Source organism: Manis pentadactyla, chromosome 6, assembly GCF_030020395.1.
Source record: "Manis pentadactyla isolate mManPen7 chromosome 6, mManPen7.hap1, whole genome shotgun sequence".
NCBI lineage: Eukaryota > Metazoa > Chordata > Mammalia > Pholidota > Manidae > Manis > Manis pentadactyla.
The window spans coordinates 106697025-106714977 of NC_080024.1; the positions used below are offsets into that span (position 1 = coordinate 106697025).

Genomic DNA, 17953 nt, shown 5'->3' on the forward strand with positions numbered 1-17953 from the left:
ATTCATTAAAAAAGAAGATAAACTTGCCCTGGGACATAAAAAAAAATAAATGTCAAGAGGTCCCCCATGCTGTTGTGTCCCTCATAAACACACAAGGACACTGCTTCCTCTCCAACTCTTGGCCAGCATAATACTAAAACTCCTCAAGGCTGTGTGGATCTCAAAAAATGTAGCAATTCTGCATTGCAAAGAACACCAAAAGGAAAACAACCCTATAACACAAGGGAACCAGCTAGCAGATAAAGCAGCTAAAGCAGCGGCCAATAAAATCAGGTAAAGCTCCTTCCCTCACCATGGCCCTAACACCCCCAGTGGAGGCCCCTCCACCGTGGTACACTGAAAAACAGAAGGACTGGGCCATGACTGAAGGAGCCACCATAACTAAAAAAGGATAGTAGATGTTTCCTGACAGACACATCTTTGTCCCAACTGCAACAGGAAGGCATCTAGTCAGCAAATACCATCAGCTCACCCACCTAGGAAAAACTGCACTGGAAGCCCTCCTCAGAAAGCAATACTACATCAGCCAGTTGCCAGCATTATGCCAAGAAATAAGTGAGCAGTCTATAACTTGCGTCAGAAATAATGCTCAATCTGCACCGTGACTCCTGCCAAGTATCCAAAGAACAGGAGCTGCCCCCTTTGAAGACCTTGAGATAGACTTCACACATGTCCAGCCAAGCAGAGGACTCAGATACCCCCTAGTAATAGTGTGTACATACTCCGGGTGAGTTGAAGCCTTCCCAACCAGGACAAAACAAAGCCGGGAGATAGCCAAAATCCTCCTGAGAGAAATTGTGCCCCAGATTAGCCTACCATCTACAATTCACAGTGACAATGGACCTGCCTTTGTAGCAGATGTAGTACAGATTTTAATTAAATCTCTCAACTTTACCTGTAAACTCCACTCTGCATACAGGCCACAAAGTTCAGAGAAAGTGGAGTGAATGAATCATACTTTCAAAAGAACCCTAGCTAAGTTTTGCCAAAAAAAACTGGCCTCCTGTTGCCGGACCTACTTAGTCTTGGCTCTTCTTCAGGCTCGCTGAACACCTGGAACTTAAGGCTTTTCCCTGTTTGAATTAGTATATGAACACCCTCCCCCGTGTCTAGAAAGCCTCCCAGGGAACCTATACCAGCTAGGAAATAAGGGACTAAGAAAACAGGTCCAAGCCTTAAGAGCCACCCTAAATAAGCTGCAGCAATATACCATAGAAAAAGCCCTGATCTCCTTAGGGACCCCAATACATTCCCTCCAGGCAGGGGACTCAGTCTGGGTCAGAGATTGAAAAAGGAACCCCCTGAAACCTCAGTGGACTGGCCCCCACATTGTTGTTCTAACCACTCCGACTGCCTTCAGAGTTGCAGGCATCACTCCGTGGGTCCATCATTCCAGAGTGAAAAGGGCCCATAATCCAGAGGAAGACATACATCAGTGGAAGGCCCAGCCAGACCTCCCGAATCCTCTCCACCTCCGCATCCGACAACTACCCTCTGACTAATCAACACCTATGCGTTGTGGATCCTGCCCCTTTCCGGAATGGAATCTCTCATCCTGGGCATTAAACTCTCTGCTGTTGCCTGCTCTGACTGAACTGTTCCTCAAAAAGTTGCCCTTTCTATCTATTGTCTATTGGGTAATTGTAGGTTGTTTTGCTGTGTTTACCTGTCTCTCCTAGCTGAACTCAAGTCTCAGCCTGCATTTCCAAAGTACCTCTCTATAATGTTACCTCTATCAAATTAACTGTACAAAGTTATAAAGTGTGCATGGTCATCACCCAACGGAGCTGCCCTCAGTGGCCCTCCACCCTTAGCACCCATCCTCTCACACTCAAATAAGCCAGACTAAATGTAATGCTCAGCTGCATAAAATTAAATTAGAACTAAGAAAAACTAAGTATTTTTCATTAAATGCAGTCTTACCAAGAGTCTGAAGGACTCATTTCAACACACAAGGACCATACAGACAAATGCATAAAAACATAATCATTTGTGTTCTTCACAAAGTACTCAGAACTTTAATGAAAAAGTCAGAAGGAAAAAAAATACTAGCTCAAAGCAATTAAAAGTATAAATACAAGCCATTATAACCCTATCATAAACCAAAAAGGTGTTGCCCCCTAAAATGAAGTGTTTAAAGGGGCATCAGAGGGGGGAATGATAGGGAAATATTTACAAGGTCAGCAATCTAGTCCAGGTGGCTCCCTTCTGCTTCTCTTCTTTAGCAAAGACAGCAGAAACTCCCCGTTTCCCCACCTCCCTTCACTTCCCGCTCTGCCAGGCACTCACTCCCTAAACTCACTCCCCCTTGCTTGTTTGCTTGCTTGCTGTGCACGTAGAAATGTTGCAGATACAAAAGCAGAATGATATATATTGCTCCCCTTGCCTTTGTTCATGGCTCAGACCTTGGGAGATTACTCCCCTCTGAGCCCGCCGGTGTGAAATAAACCCTCAACACTCCAAGACTTCCGAGTGCTGCTTGGTTCTTCCGTCAGCGATCCAGTCCAGGTTTTCCAGTTTTTTCCGTAACGTTTCCTTTTCTTTACTTCCACTCCCTTTTTCCCCTGTTATCTTGTCTATTTATTAGTTACTGTCCTATGCCATGGATGGCTTATTGATTACTCAGTTGATTCATTTAAATTGTCTTTTGTTGGGTAAAGGTAAGGGCAAACTTGTAGTGATGTTGGGCCGTAGTTGTCCAAGTGCAACATGGCAGCAATATCCTCTAAGGCCAGAAGATGGTGATAGTGTCTATGAGAGTAGACCATTTAGCTGTTTTTCTGCATTGTTGAAACTATTTTAAAGCCCTCTGTGTTTTCAAAATCCACCCAGGCTCTAAACTGTTAAAATACCAAAACTTGGGAATGTTTTTCCACGTTTTTAATCAAGAGGTTCTATATGTCTAAATCCATCCTGTCTGTATCTATAGAGAAAATAGACCCTTTTTCCTCTTTGGCACACACTGATAGTGCATTTTTATGAATAATGATTATGAACTCATAATTAAGTGATGTTACTTTAAGTAGCTGTTTTGTATCTGTTGCAGTGAAATAATAATAAGGTGCCTACAGAGAAGCTTTTTTTCTCCCCTTTCAATTTCTTACTCTTTTATATCCTTTCGCTTTTCTCTCTTCTCCCCACTCCTGCTGTCTGTACTGTGGTATCTCAAGCATTAATGACAGACTGTTGTAATTCCTACTGCAAGATGCAAGGTTGAAGTGATATCTAATATTGCATATAAAATGGCCTTAACAGGTTTATTGGCACTATTGGTAAATTTCTATTTGGTTGATAGTTTCCACTTCCTAAGGTTCTCACACAGGACTAGCTTCAGAGTGAAATGTTACCAATTAAACTCATTTATCAATGAGATTGTTTTATTAAAGAATTATCTGTTTTATTCCATACTTAATGAGTTCAGCTAAGCCCAGGAGTATTTTTTACTCTAAGGCTAATTGTCCTTGGTTGTTTTGCCACTGTGATACCACTTCCACATCACATGAACACACTGGGTTAACTGGGCTATGATTGAGTGTGGTCATTGGAGATATTATCTAAGTGGAATTGTACTAATGTTACAGAAGAATCGGAAGGACGCTGAAACTAACGCCTGCACATCATTCACAACAAGCTTATATCCCAGGCCCTGATCTGTGAGCTGGTGAGGTGTCAGTGGGCAAAACCGAAAATCCTTGTCCTCATGGGGTTTACACTGAAGATGGGAATGGAGAAGGAGGTATTCAATAAAGAAGACATCTAAGTAAATTATACGGACGTTGATAGCGACAGCTACCCCAAAAAGAGGAGAGCACGGTGCGGGGAATGAAGTAGGGGCGAGGCCGGGAGCCGGGAGCCGTAAGCCGTGGGCTGGTCAGGAGAAATGGCGCGGCAGCTTGAAGAGGGCGCAAGCGCCGCGGAGGCCGGCGGGAGGCCGTGGTCAGGTCTTGTGGCGGCCGCAAGCTGAGTGGTTCTGCAGACATTCATTCCCTAGGAATTCACTCCAGGCTAGTGAGACCTCGCAAACCAATTCCGTGGGGGAATCAGTGCCTGTGACCGCCCCGCTTCTCTGGGGTGGTGACAGGTCGCCGCGGTCTGGCGGAGGCGGAGCGTAGGCCGCAGCACAGACCCGAGCCGCGGGCCGCGCGGACCCCGGCGGGGCGGCTCGCAGCCCCCGCACAGAGCGCGCGGCGGCCGCGGGGCGTGGCCGGCGGACGCCATCGCGTAGCTACGGGCTGGCGGCGACGGCGGCGGCCTGGTAGGGCTGCTGCGGAGTCTCACAGCCCGCCGCTCGCCCACTGCCAGCCCGCCTTGTTCCGCGCCGGTCCCCTGCGGCGGCGCGCGCGGCCAGCTGGGCGGGGCGGCTCCGAGGATGAGGAGGCGACGGCGCGCCGGGACGATGCTCCGGAGCTGAAGAGACACTCGCACACCGCGCAGCGGCCGAGGACAGCGCCGACCCGCGGGATGGCTCAGCCGCCGGGCCCAGCGGGTGGCACGGAGCCGCCAGCACAGCAGACGGGCGCCGAGGGGCCGCCAGACCCCGGAGCTGCAGGGGGCCCCCAGGACGCGCTGAGCCTGGAGGAGATCCTGCGGCTCTACAACCAGCCCATCAACGAGGAGCAGGCGTGGGCCGTATGCTACCAGTGCTGCGGCTCCCTGCGCGCCGCGGACGCCGGCCGCTGCCAGCCTCGCCGCCGCTTGCGTTCGGCGGCGCAGATCCGCGTCTGGAGGGACGGCGCCGTCACCCCGGTGCCCAACGAGGCCGGAGAGCCGCCATCAGCCGCAGGTGAGGCCGCCGACCTGCGTCCCCGTCGGAGGGCCCTCGCCGGGGCCCCCTTTCCCTCACGGTCCTCGGGCCCTGCTCCTCCGACCCGCGACCCGTCACCTCCCACGGGAGACCCGGGAGGAGCCGGGCCTATGGTCAGGTGGGGCCCCACGTAGGTCAGAGCTTGGGTGGGGGCGGCAGCGGCACCAAGAGGGCTGTGAGGGGGGCGTCCGGGCGGGCCTAGGTAGCAGGGGTGCGGGCCCGCCGAGAGTGCTGGCAATCAATTGTACACCCCGCCGTGGGACAGCTGCCCGCGGCTGGTCTGGGAGGGGTATGGGTGGGCCTTTTGGTGTAAGCCGCGAATCCATCCTTACACGCGTGGCTGTTTTCTTGTGGTTGTATATGTGATGTGCTAGGTGATATAAAAGGTTCACGTGAGACCTTGTCAAGGATAGTTAATTCTGGTATCAGAAATTATACCTTTTGGAATGAGTAGTCAACTAATAGCATTTTTAAAAGTTTGTCGACAGTATTTCCTCTGTTAGGAAATAAAGAACCCTGAGGAGATTCTGCTATTTGGGGAGAAATAGAAGAAGAGGTTTTTAGCCCCTGAAAATTATAATTATTATTTTCCTGTACATTCAAAATTGTTGTGATTTAAAAATAGGCTTGTGAAGTAAAAAGTTGACAGGATGTCGGGTATTAGGTCATTGTCCTATGAAAATTCCTCAAGACTTCATCATCAGCATACTGCTAGGGCTTACTCAAATACTTATTGATGAGGGGGAGGAGGTTGATAATAGGTTTCTCCCATCAGTTTTTATCTAATACAGTCTTCTGAGACGCAAGTCTATTAAAAACCAGAAAAGTAATCCACTCTTACTTTTAGAAAGTTGACGGAAGTGTCAAAATGTTTAAGGTGAAAGATGTAATTCAGAATTAGTTACTGAAATGATATTTAATGAAACAGTTTTTCAATTACACCAGAACATTAATTTTTTTCTTAGTTTCTGGTAGACAAATTTTAGAATGCTTATTTTTTAATGTCAGTTCTCTTACAAGTCTTCTGAAATTATTTAAAATGTTCTCTTGTTTATTTGATGTGTTTATTGCTTTTAAACTTGGACTTGCAAGTATAATTTATTTACAATGTGTTAATATGATATGAAAAGATACTTTTTGTTTCTTGAACTTAATCCTGGAAAAGTGTAGTTTAAGTTGTTTGTGGACCTACTAGTAGATTAGTTATTGAAGAGTGATGGATTCTGGTGGTAGTTTTTGAAAAAATGAGAACCTTATGTTGAAATGAATTATTGTTTTGCATCATTGATACGTGTGATAACATCTTGACCTCAATGTAATACTCTATCTTTATGGAGAGAATAATAAGAGTTATTTTCTGCAGCAGCTGAAATGGATTTGTAGTCCATTCTCTTCTTCCTTTGTTCTGTCATGAGCTCTGCTACCAATTGTGGAGAAAGCCCAATGGAAGTTGTCTTAATCTTGAGCATTTTGGGGCTGATTGATTAAAAATCTTTAGGAAATTCATACTAAAATATTGTTTATATTGGACAATTTATTTCCTTCCAGGATTTAAGTGTACACTTGAACAGTGAGGGGGCTAGAGGTTCTAGTCCTCCTGCACAGTTGAAAACCAGTGTATAACTTTTCATTTCCTCAGAACTTAACTACTTAATAGCCTACTGTTGACCAGAAACCTTACTGATAACATGAACAGTCGATTAACATACATTTTGTATGTTATATGTATTTTATACTTTTTACTTATAACAAAATAAGTAGAAAAAAGAATGTTTTTTTCAAGTTGCTGAAAATCTCCAAAAACTTTCTAATGTATTTATTGAAAATCTGCCTATTAGTGGACCTACAAAGTTCAACTGTAGTTCTGTGGCTGTGGAAGGCACAGTGTTCTCTGAACATTTAATTTTGATTCTTAAAAATGCTGAATAATTTGGTACTGTGCACATGTGTAAATCTTACTTTTAAGAAAAAATGGTAATCATGACATTTCCATTCTAGGAAATTCTATTTCATTGTAGGGTGTTTAACATGGTTATACGTTCTCGGCAATCAGCAGCATTTATATATTCACACTTTATCCTTAGGTTTATTTCTAAATGGAGCTTTAGGGAAGTTATGTGACTTGCTCAAATTTACATTGGTAACTCTTCGAATAAAATCCAGGTCTTTTAACCACTAGGCTTTGTAGTATTGTGGAATGAAAAGAGTTGTTTGAATTTGGCTCATGATTCTTCCCCTTAGTAACTGAGTGACCTTGAGTAAGTTCCTTAACCTCCCTCAGTCCAAGCTTCTGATCTGTAAAATGAGAATAAATTACTTTTTTTCACAGGATAGAGGTTTAAGTGAGATGATATATGTAAAGTGACTGACACAAGGCATGTGTGTGTAGATACTCGGTAAGTTTTAGTTCCTGTTCTCCCCTAATCCTGTGGTCCTTTCACACCACCATTGTGCCTGTGGTCCAGCTGTTCTGCATTTTTACTCAGAATTGGGACAGATGTCTAGGCCAGGGTCTCAACCGCAGTACTACTGGTATTTTTGGCTGAGTGATTATTTGTTGTGGGGGCTGTCCTGTGCCTACATAGGATATTTAGCAGCGTCCTTGGTCTCTGCCATGAGGTGCCTGTGACCACCTGCCTCCTCCCCCAAAGTTGTGACAGTAAAGTCTCCAGACCTGGCCAAGTGCCCCCTGCGGGGTAGAATCGTCCTCTCTTGAGAACCATTGGTCTAGCTGATGGTGGATGGTGCCTAGGATTATGCTGAGTGTGGAGAAATGGATCTTGATTGTAATTCACAGTGGAGTGAATAACTTTCAGTTGGGCGCTGTTCCCTCTGCTGTTCATTTAGCATTCAAGTTATATCTGAATTCAAGTCATATACTAATGTGGTCATGAAAGCAGTGTGATACAGGACTGAAGGAGATAAAGAAAAAGGAAAAATTAATTCTTTAAAAGATATCTTAAGAAAATGATTAAATTATGGATTAAGATTTTAAAGTGAGCAATGTATTTTATTAAGTATTTCTTTGATGACAGGAGGTGATACCTTACTTAGAATCAGGAGGGCTTATGGTTCTAGTTAGGTGGCTTACTCAAAATTTTAATTTTCCTCCATGTTTATGCACTTGTGTCATAATAAGACACAGGTTGAGGAAGTTTTTACTTTCACACTGTTAATTGAGTTAAATTCAGTTAAAGACCCTCAGGATCTGCATATACAAACTGCTGTTTGTCACCATGCACCTAACAGGCATTAAGAACACACTCTTTAGAAAGTAGTCATCCATGGAATTTAGTTTATATTCCAGATCTTCACAAAATCAGAACTTTTTTTCCTGTGATGCCACAAAGAATTATTACTAACAGTAGTATTAGAGCTTTGAACCACTGGATGGTCTCAAGAAGCCTCGGGCTTTAAATACCATCTGACAAAAATAATATTTCATATTTTGGTCTAAAATTTTTGATGTACCTTTAGCTTTACATGTATAAAGGGCATTTAAAAAATTAAGAGCACATCTTGATTTAAAATAATCTTAAGATTGGTAATAGCTTTTCCTGCGAGAACAGTGAAAGCCTGCATGCATATTAATAAAGGGATCACTTAGTATAGGGAACATATGGAGTTTGAGATTTGAAAAAAGGATTATCATCAGTCAAGCTTCTCAGCAAGGTTCATGCTAATTTGGTGGGGGAAATAGTCTTGGAATAACATCCTATTAAAAAGAGAATATTGTGGAGAAGGTTGAAGTTGTAAAACATGTTCAAAAACATTAGTTTTTCTTCACTGTTGGTATATTTCTTGAATATTCACTTCTTGATCATTAAGTGAAAGGGACATTTGAGGTAATGTGTGTGTCCAGGCTAGAGGTTGGGGTAAATGATGGTATAAGGGGCTGGCGAAAGGCCTTAGCAATTACAGTAATAGATAAAAATTAATCTATTTGAACAATATATCCAAATATGTAGGATTAATTCAATTTTAAAAGTATGCATTGCGTTTCTACTATGTGAAAGCAGTGTTCAAGTTTCCATGGGTGATGTAAACACAGTGATAAATTTACTGTGAAGTTAATGCAACTTCAAGCCCACTCATTTACATAGGCCTCTAGCGGTCTTAATGATATGTTCAGATGGTCATTTGCAAAGTTAAAATATTTAGCCATAATTGATTAAGATTGTTGTCACTTTTCATTCCAGTTTGCTTTCTAGCATGTTTCATTTGTGTTGGATTGTGTGAAAGTGGCCATAGATGTTTTGGGAGAAATTTTGGAATAATGCATTTGTGGTTTTGTATCTATATTTCTGCCGTGGAAAGAATTTAGTTATATACAAATTTTTGTACTAAGTAAGTTGGGACTCTTGGTAAGTCATTAGTCTCACTAAGAGTTTTGACTGAGCTTTACAAGAAATGAATTGTTGATCTACCAAGGACTATATGTTGATAAGAGATGGTGAGTCACACTGTTTTATTTGTAAGGTCAGAATCACTTCCCTGCATCATAGGTTCTATAAAATGGCAAGAGTTCCCATCCCACTTCTGTAACAGTGCCACTGGAGCCATATTATATTTTCCGTTTGTTTCCTGTTGGTTAAGTAGAAAAAAAGAAACCCCCTCTTCCAGACATTTGTTTAAAACTATTTAAAAAATGTCTGTTGCCAAAAATCGTGTTTATTGATAAAATTTTTATTTTGAAATAATGTTAGATTTACAGAAAAGTTGCAAAGAGAATACAGAGAATTCCTCTCTACCCCTCACCCAATTTCCCTAATGTTACCATCTTACACTACTGTGGTATATTTGTCAAAACTAAGAAGCCAGCATTGGCACATTACTATTAATTAAACTGCAGACTTCATTTGGATTTCCCCAGTTTTTCTGTTAATATCCTTTTTCTGTTCCAGAATCCCATCAAGGATATGTATTGCATTTAGTTGTCATGTCTTCTTAGTCTCTTCTGGTCAGTGGCAGTTTCTGAGACTTCCCTGATTTCCCATGACCTTGACAGTCCTGAAGAGTCAGGAGATTTGTAGACTATCCTTCCATTTAGGTTTTCCTAATGCTTTCATAACTAGACTGGGTTTATGCATTTGTGATGAGAGGGAAAGGGCTCCTCTCATCACATCAGATTGGAGCACATGATATCCGCACAACACCACTGGCGATCTGAACCTTGTTTTCTAGATTTCTGCAAATAGACATGCTATTCTTACCTTTTCTGTATTCTTTGGGAAGGAGTCACTAAGTCTAGCCTGCATTCAAGGTGGGGGGCCTCCTCCTAGAGGGGTGAATATCTACTTAATATGATTTGGAATTCTTCTGAAAGGAAGATTTGTCCCTTCCCCCCTTTACCTAGTTATTAAATCATTTTTGTATCACTCTTGACTCACATATATTTTATCCTTTGGCTGTTATCTATTACCATGTTATTTATTTTGTTGCTCAGATTGTTACATCTGTGGTCAATGGAGGCTCCTTCAAGGTTGGCTCCTGTGTCCCTCTGGCATGCATCCATTCTTTGTGCTTTTGAGCACATACTTGCTTTCTGGCACTACAAGATGCTTCAGGGCCTATTGTGTATAGTTTCTGCCCCAGCCCTAGACAGAGATACCTCCAAGGAACTCAGCACTGGGTATGTTTGTTGCTTTTGGGTTTTTTTTTGTGTTTAATACAGAAGAATTGAAATGTTAAATGGTTTAGTTATTTTTAGTGTTCAAACTTTGTTTGATTTGGAAAGTATCTCTTTCTGGTATCTCACTTTTTACCAGCATGCCCGCCACTGTCTGTGTATTGCTTCTTTCATACAACAGTTGAATACCATGGAGTCCAGTTGAACAGAGAGGTTAAGACAGAGCAATCTGTGCATACTATGCATACTATCAGAAGGGAGAGATACCCAGGGACTGAAGTCAGAGGTTCCTCTATTGGGATATAAGTCAGCTTAGATATTCTGGAGCTGAGGGGGAGGTCAGTAGAGTATGGCATAGAGTCAAGTGTGGATTGACTGAGGTATATGGATGGTCATTAACTGTTGAGGGACAAATCTTGTGACCATTGGCTTCCTCCTTGCCAAGTAGTTGTGGATACTCGGGCCAGTGGTGTCTCTAAAGCAGTAGCAGAATTGTGCAGAATATTGGTGACCAAGCATGTTTGAAACAGTTCCCCATTTTGTAAACATGCATTTTCATTACTGCTCTGTACAACATGTGGCTAAAATATACCCTTTGTGACATGCTCATAAAATGTCTTAACCAAATAAACAGAAGAGACGAAAAATGTCATTGGTCTTGGCTAAGTATTTCAGACTGTTGCATGGAGTTGTGAATACTTTAAAGACCAGAAAAATACTGATGTATATACAGCAGTGCAAATTAATTGGGAAAGGTAGTGATTTTTTCCTAGTTCTAACTTCTGTATTGTTACTTATGAGCATCGTAAAACAGGGTCAAGACAAGTAAGCTTTGTTTTTTCCTGCTTTGAATTCATTGGGCATATCTGGTTCAGCCTTTGCCATTCTCAGGTCAATATATAGTTGACATTCTAATGATTTTTAAGTGTATCAAGGATAGACATGCCATGACACCCTGTTTTGTTTTGCTGTTTGCATTACCCTCATCTTACAAAGAAAATACATTAAGAAAATCTCCTACCAAATTTTTATGCAATTTAAGAACATTTCAACTAGGTGAATGAGAGTTCAATAGATAGTTTTAGTTTAGTGATGGTAGGCTGGTAATGAAGTGTTGGTCAGAATCTCTTAAAGATTTTTTTGGTATATTGTGTATGTTTGAAGATAACTAAATCATTGCTTACTTTTCTTCAGACATTGGCCACTAGTCTTTTTGGCATTTTCTCTTCAAAACTTATTTTCTTAGCCTTTTCTAGTTTCTCTTCACATATTTTCCTTTTTTGAAAGTGCACAGATCATTAGTGACATAACATGTAAACACCAACCTGATTAAGAACAAAGAACATTACAAGTAGCCCATGATATGTATAATCATTTTCTTGGTCTTTATCACAATACACTGGACTTGTTTGTGAACTTGATACAAACAGAATCTTAAATTATGTGTTTTTAAGTCTGGCTTTTCTTGCTCAACATTGTATGTGGGATACATTACTTGTTGCATGTAGCATTAGTTTTCATTGTTATTTGGTATTCAATTGTATGAAAATGCCAACATTGATTTACCCATTGTGCTGTGGATGGGTGTATGAATTGGAGTTTCAAGTATTTCAAATAACACTATTATAAACACTTTCTAATATATGTATGCATTTCTGCCAGGTATATATATATATATATATATATATATCTAGTAGAATAGCTGGATTGTTGCATGTATGTCTCTTGAGTTTTAGTAGATACTGCCGGACAGTTTTCCAAAGAGGTTGTTTCAGTTTACCTTTCTCACTAGCAGTGTATCTGTTGCTCTACATCCACAATAACACTGGAAAATGTCATAAAAAAAAAAAGTTCAGATATTCTGTGGGCATGTAATGATACATATCTCAGTATCTCATAATGGTCTTAAATGTGTTTATCTGATGACCAGTCATGTTCAGTGCCTTTTCCTGTAGTTATTGGCCATGAGGATATCTCTTGTGAAGTTTCTTTTCAGACCTTTTGACCATTTTTCTATTATTTTTTTTCTTTTACAAGCAAAGAGATATCCTCCATGTCTGTCAGGGAGGGGAGGGGTCATGGAGTTGTCTTGGCTGTGGCCAAAATGGACAAGGGCACCTTAATAAAGCAAAGTACACATCCAAGGAGGGAGCGCAGACGTACTCCAGAGGTGAGCAGCACGGTGGGGTTCAGATTGGGTGGTTTTATAGCCAGAGTTTAAGCAGGGGTGGAATAATTTTTTGTTGTTGTTATCATTAATCTACAATTACATGAAGAACATTATGTTTACTAGGGGCCCCCCTTCACCAAGTCACCCCCACAAACCCCATTACAGTCACTGGCCATCAGCGAAGTAAGATGTTGTAGAATCACTACTTGTCTTCTCTGTGTTGCACAGCCCTCCCCATACCCCACCCCACATTATACATGCTAATTGTAATAACCCCTTTCTTCTTCCCCGCCCTTATCCCTCCCTTCCCTCCCATTCTCCCCAGTTCCTTTCCCTTTGGTAACTGTTAGTCCTTTCTTGGGTTCAGTGATTCTGCTGCAGTTTTTGTTCCTTCAGTTTTTCTTTGTTCTTATACTCCACATATGAGTGAAATCATTTGGTATTTGTCTTTCTCCGCTTGGCTTATTCCACTGAGCATAATACCCTCTAGCTCCATCCATGTTGTTGCAAATGGTAGGATTTGTTTTCTTCTTATGGCTGAGTAATATTCCATTGTGTATATGTACCACATCTTCTTTATCCATTCATCTACTGATGGGCACTTAGGTTGCTTCTATGTCTTGGCTATTGTATATAGTGCTGCGATAAACATAGGGGTGTATCTGTCTTTTTCAAACTGGGCTGCTACATACTTAGGCTAAATTCCTAGAAGTGGAATTCCTGGGTTGAATGGTATGTCTATTTTGAGCATTTTGAGGAACCTCCATACTGCTTTCCACAATGGTTGAACTAATTTACATTCCCACCAGCAGTGTAGGAGGGTTCCCCTTTCTCCACAACCTTGCCAACATTTGTTGTTGTTTGTCTTTTGGATGGTAGCCATCCTTACTGGTGTGAGGTGATATCTCACTGTGGTTTTAATTTGCATTTCTCTGATAACTAGCAATGTGGAGCATCTTTTCATGTGTCTGTTGGCCATCTGAATTTCTTCTTTGGAGAATTGTCTGTTCAGTTCCTCTGCCCATTTTTTAATTGGATTATTTGCTTTTTGTTTGTTGAGGTGCGTGAGCTCTTTATATATTTTGGATGTCAAGCCTTTATCAGATCTGTCATTTACGAAAATATTCTCCCATACTGTAGGGTACCTTTTTGTTCTATTGATGGTGTCCTTTGCTGTACAGAAGCTTTTCAGCTTGATGTAGTCCCACTTGTTCATTTTTGCTTTTGTTTTCATTGCCCAGGGAGATATGTTCATGAAGAAGTCGCTCATGTTTATGTCCAAGAGATTATTGCCTATGTTTTTTTCTAAGAGCTTTATGGTTTCATGACTTACATTCAGGTCTTTGGTCCATTTCGAATTTACTTTTGTATATGGGGTTAGACAGTGATCCAGTTTCATTCTCTTACATGTAGCTGTCCAGTTTTGCGAGCACCATCTGTTGAAGAGATTGTCATTTCCCCATTGTATGTCCATGGCTCCTTTATCATATATTAATTGACCATATATGTTTGGGTTAATGTCTGGAGTCTCTATTCTGTTCCACTGGTCTGTGGCTCTGTTCTTGTGCCAGTACCAAATTGTCTTGATTACTATGGCTCTGTAGTAGAGCTTGAAGTTGGGGAGTGAGATCCCCCCCACTTTATTCTTCCTTCTCAGGATTGCTTTGGCTATTCGGGGTCTTTGGTGTTTCCATATGAATTTTTGAACTATTTGTTCCAGTTCGTTGAAGAATGTTGTTGGTAATTTGATAGGGATTGCATCAAATCTGTATATTGCTTTGGGCAGGATTGCCATTTTGACGATATTAATCCTTCCTAGCCAAGAGCATGGGATGAGTTTCCATTTGTTAGTGTCCTCTTTAATTTCTCTTAAGAGTGTCTTATAGTTTTGAGGGTATAGGTCTTTCACTTCTTTGGTTAGGTTTATTCCTAGGTATTTTATTCTTTTTGATGCAATTGTGAATGGAATTGTTTTTCCTGATTTCTCTTTCTATTAGTTCATTGTTAGTGTATAGGAAAGCCACAGATTTCTATGTGTTAATTTTGTATCCTGCAACTTCGCTGTATTCCGATATTAGTTCTAGTAGTTTTGGAGTGGAGTCTTTAGGGTTTTTTATGTACAGTATCATGTCATCTGCAAATACTGACAGTTTAACTTCTTCTTTACCAATCTGGATTCCTTGTATTTCTTTGTTTTGTCTAATTGCCATGGCTAGGACCTCCAGTACTATGTTAAATAACAGTGGGGAGAGTGGGCATCCCTGTCTTGTTCCCGATCTCAGAGGAAAAGCTTTCAGCTTCTTGCTGTTCAGTATGATGTTAGCTGTGGGTTTATCATATATGGCCTTCATTATGTTGAGGTACTTGCCCTCTATGCCCATTTTGCTGAGAGTTTTATATCATGAATGGATGTTGAATTTTGTCAAATGCTTTTTCAGCATCTGTGGAGATGATCATGTGGTTTTTGTCCTTTTTGTTGATGTGGTGGATGATGTTGATGGATTTTCGAATGTTGTACCATCCTTGCTTCCCTGGGATGAATCCCACTTGGTTGTGGTATATGATCCTTTTGATATATTTTTGAATTCGGTTTGCTAATATTTTGTTGAATATTTTTGCATCTATGTTCATCAAGGATATTGGTCTGTAATTTTCTTTTTTGGTGAGGTCTTTGCCTGGTTTTGCTATTAGGGTGATGTTGGCTTCATAGAAAGAGTTTGGGAGTATTCCCTCCTCTTCTGTTTTTTGGGAAAACTTTAAGGAGAATGGGTATTATGTCTTCTCTGTATGTCTGATAAAATTCTGAGGTAAATCCATCTGGCCCAGGGGTTTTGTTCTTGGGTAGTTTTTTGATTACCACTTCAATTTCTTTGCTCATAATTGGTTTGTTTAATTTTTGTGTTTCTTCCTTGGTCTGTCTTGGAAGGTTGTATTTTTCTAAGAGGTTGTCTATTTCTTCTAGGTTTTCCAGCTTGTTAGCTTATAGGTTTTCTTAGTAGTCTCTAATAATTCTTTGTATTTCCGTGGAGTCTGTCGTGATTTTTCCTTTCTCATTTCTGATTCTGTTGATGTGTGTTGATTCTCTTTTTCAGTTAATAAGTTTGACTAAAGGCTTATCTATTTTGTTTATTTTCTCAAAGAACCAGCTCTTGGTTTCATTGATTTTTTTCTATTGTTTTATTCTTCTCAGTTTTGTTTATTTCTTCTCTGATCTTTATTATGTCCCTCCTTTTGCAGACTTTAGGTCTCATTTGTTCTTCTTTTTCCAATTTTGATAATTGTGACGTTAGACTATTCATTTGGGATTGTTCTTCCTTCTTTAAATATGCCTGGATTGCTATATACTTTCCTCTTAAGAGGGGGTAGAATATTTCATCCGGTTTTAGTTGGGGTTTTCTCGGAATAGAAAGTGGATTTCTGGGAAATAGGGTGACAACCTTTTTTTGCCTTAAATGGTCTTCCTTGAGCTGTCACGGTGCCAAGGGGTGTGTTTTTTAGTATGCTAATGAGCATATTATGTACTTTGAGGTGAAGTCAGGGTCAACTTCTTCATGTTAGACCTAGTCAGTTTTGGGAGGTCTGGTATCTATACCCTCCTTCCCCACATCTTGAGAGAATAGTTTACGTGGAACGTTTAGAATTTAAACAAGCATCTAACCAAACGTTAACATTGGCCAAAGTCCCCAACCCACTCCCTTCTCATGTCTAGCTATCAACCCACTGTAATCTTCCCCCATCAGGGAATGTGGACCCTTGAAATTTTTCAAGGGAAAATGGGTGTCAGTCATTCTTCTATAGCTGCTTCCTGCTGAGGAGGGGCATTGACCCCTACCTATGAGTCCAATAGTTCATTGCTGTCTGTCAGGGAGGGGAGGAGTCATGGAGTTGTCTTGGCAGTGGCCAAGATGGACAGGGGCACCTGAAGGGAGGATACAGCTAGGTTGTGGGTTTGCTGATGTATGTCTTCATCAGTGTGAGCAACAACTGGAGTTGGATTTTCTGTAATCTGGAGGAAACAAATTTAACAAGAAGATTAAGAATGCATGGCCTGTATATGAGGACTAGTAATAGTAAGAGCTCAATTGAAATGATGGGGGAAAATTGGAAATGTTTGGAGAGTCCTATAGGCAGATATTTTGAGGAAACTAGAATTCTGGATCCAGTCCATTTCACAATGACAAGTATTAGAATTTAATATCCATAAAGCTGTACTATTGAAACAGTTTCTTTTCTCTCTAAATTATCAGGGGAACCATACTAAAGCTAATTTGTTTGTAAAATAAGTTTAGCCTCAAAACTCTTGGCCTGATTATTTACATAAGTGCAGCAAGAATAGCAATTGATCACATGGGCTCTGTTAAATGTGCATTGCTGGAACTTTTCATAAGGAATTTCAGATTGAACTTCCAAAGGCCTCTTGAGATTGGGGAAGCCAAGCCAGGGACTTGCCATCAGGTTTTGCCTGCAGTATCTATGGATTCGGTTGAATTCCTCTCTTCTATGGATTCGGTTGAATTCCTCTCTTCTCAAGGTCCCCTAGATATTCTAAGGTTCCTGTGCTTGCTGGAAAGTGACATTCCTTACTCACCTGGTAAGGCTGCTGGGACCCCTATATGCTTTATTGGCTTCATAAAGTCAACCTTAGCTCCTGTAGCTGTGGGGGGAAGTATATTCCCAGCCTGGAGCAAATAAACCTGTGAAACCTGTGAAGCCAGAATCAGTCAAGGGGAAAAATAAAGTGGAAGCACAGGAAGCCTGGCTCCATTTGACTCTCTGGCCACTGCAGGCTGTGGCTCTCTGTTTTCTCCTCTTCCCAGCATATGCTCACCTCTCCCACCTTGTAAACACCTACTGATATGGAGATGGACTATGGCCAGCTGAGAGATTCTGGAAATACTGCAGTTTTACCCAAATTTCCTTAAAGCTGTCTGGTCATATCTGAGTCTATGTGTGTGTCTCTCAAATATGACATTCCAGTCAAAACCTTGGTAATATAAACAGGTTTTCAATTATGTTCTGTTACAAGGAGAACAGATTCTTATTGAACTTATGCAAATAAATATACTGCCATAGAATATAAAAATACTCAGAGTTTCCAAATTCTAGAAGGATCAGGTAGAGCGGTAATGTGTCAGTTCTGCTTATAAAGGTGGACTAATTTAATAAACTGCTGTGTTAGCCTGGGAGGAAAAGTTTAAAAACAAACATTTTCTTAAAAGATTAGAAATGTTTGAAGCAAAAATTCATAAAAATTAAAATCACCCTCTTCAGGGGGAGGGGCGGAAGATGGCGGCGTGAGTAGAACAGTGGAAATCTCCTCCCAAAACAACATATATCTATGAAAATATAA

At 41.0% G+C, this 17953-nt stretch overlaps 1 protein-coding gene across 7 annotated transcripts in view; it reads left to right on the forward strand.

Annotated features, from left to right (window-relative positions):
• Nucleotides 1-4068: 4068 nt before the first annotated feature.
• SPIRE1 (spire type actin nucleation factor 1) overlaps nt 4069-17953 on the forward strand; it is a 347295-nt gene continuing 333410 nt past the window's right edge. For 3 of the 7 annotated variants that reach the window (XR_005034076.2, XM_057504024.1, XM_036932697.2), the window contains exon 1: nt 4069-4783. Coding sequence is in view for 6 of the 7 variants with exons in the window: in XM_057504024.1 (XP_057360007.1) it covers nt 4462-4783 (322 nt within the window). In the remaining variant the exon portion in view is untranslated. The remainder of the gene's footprint in view (nt 4784-17953) is intronic. The other 4 variants (XM_036932696.2, XM_036932698.2, XM_036932700.2 and 1 more) reach the window with 4 other exon arrangements.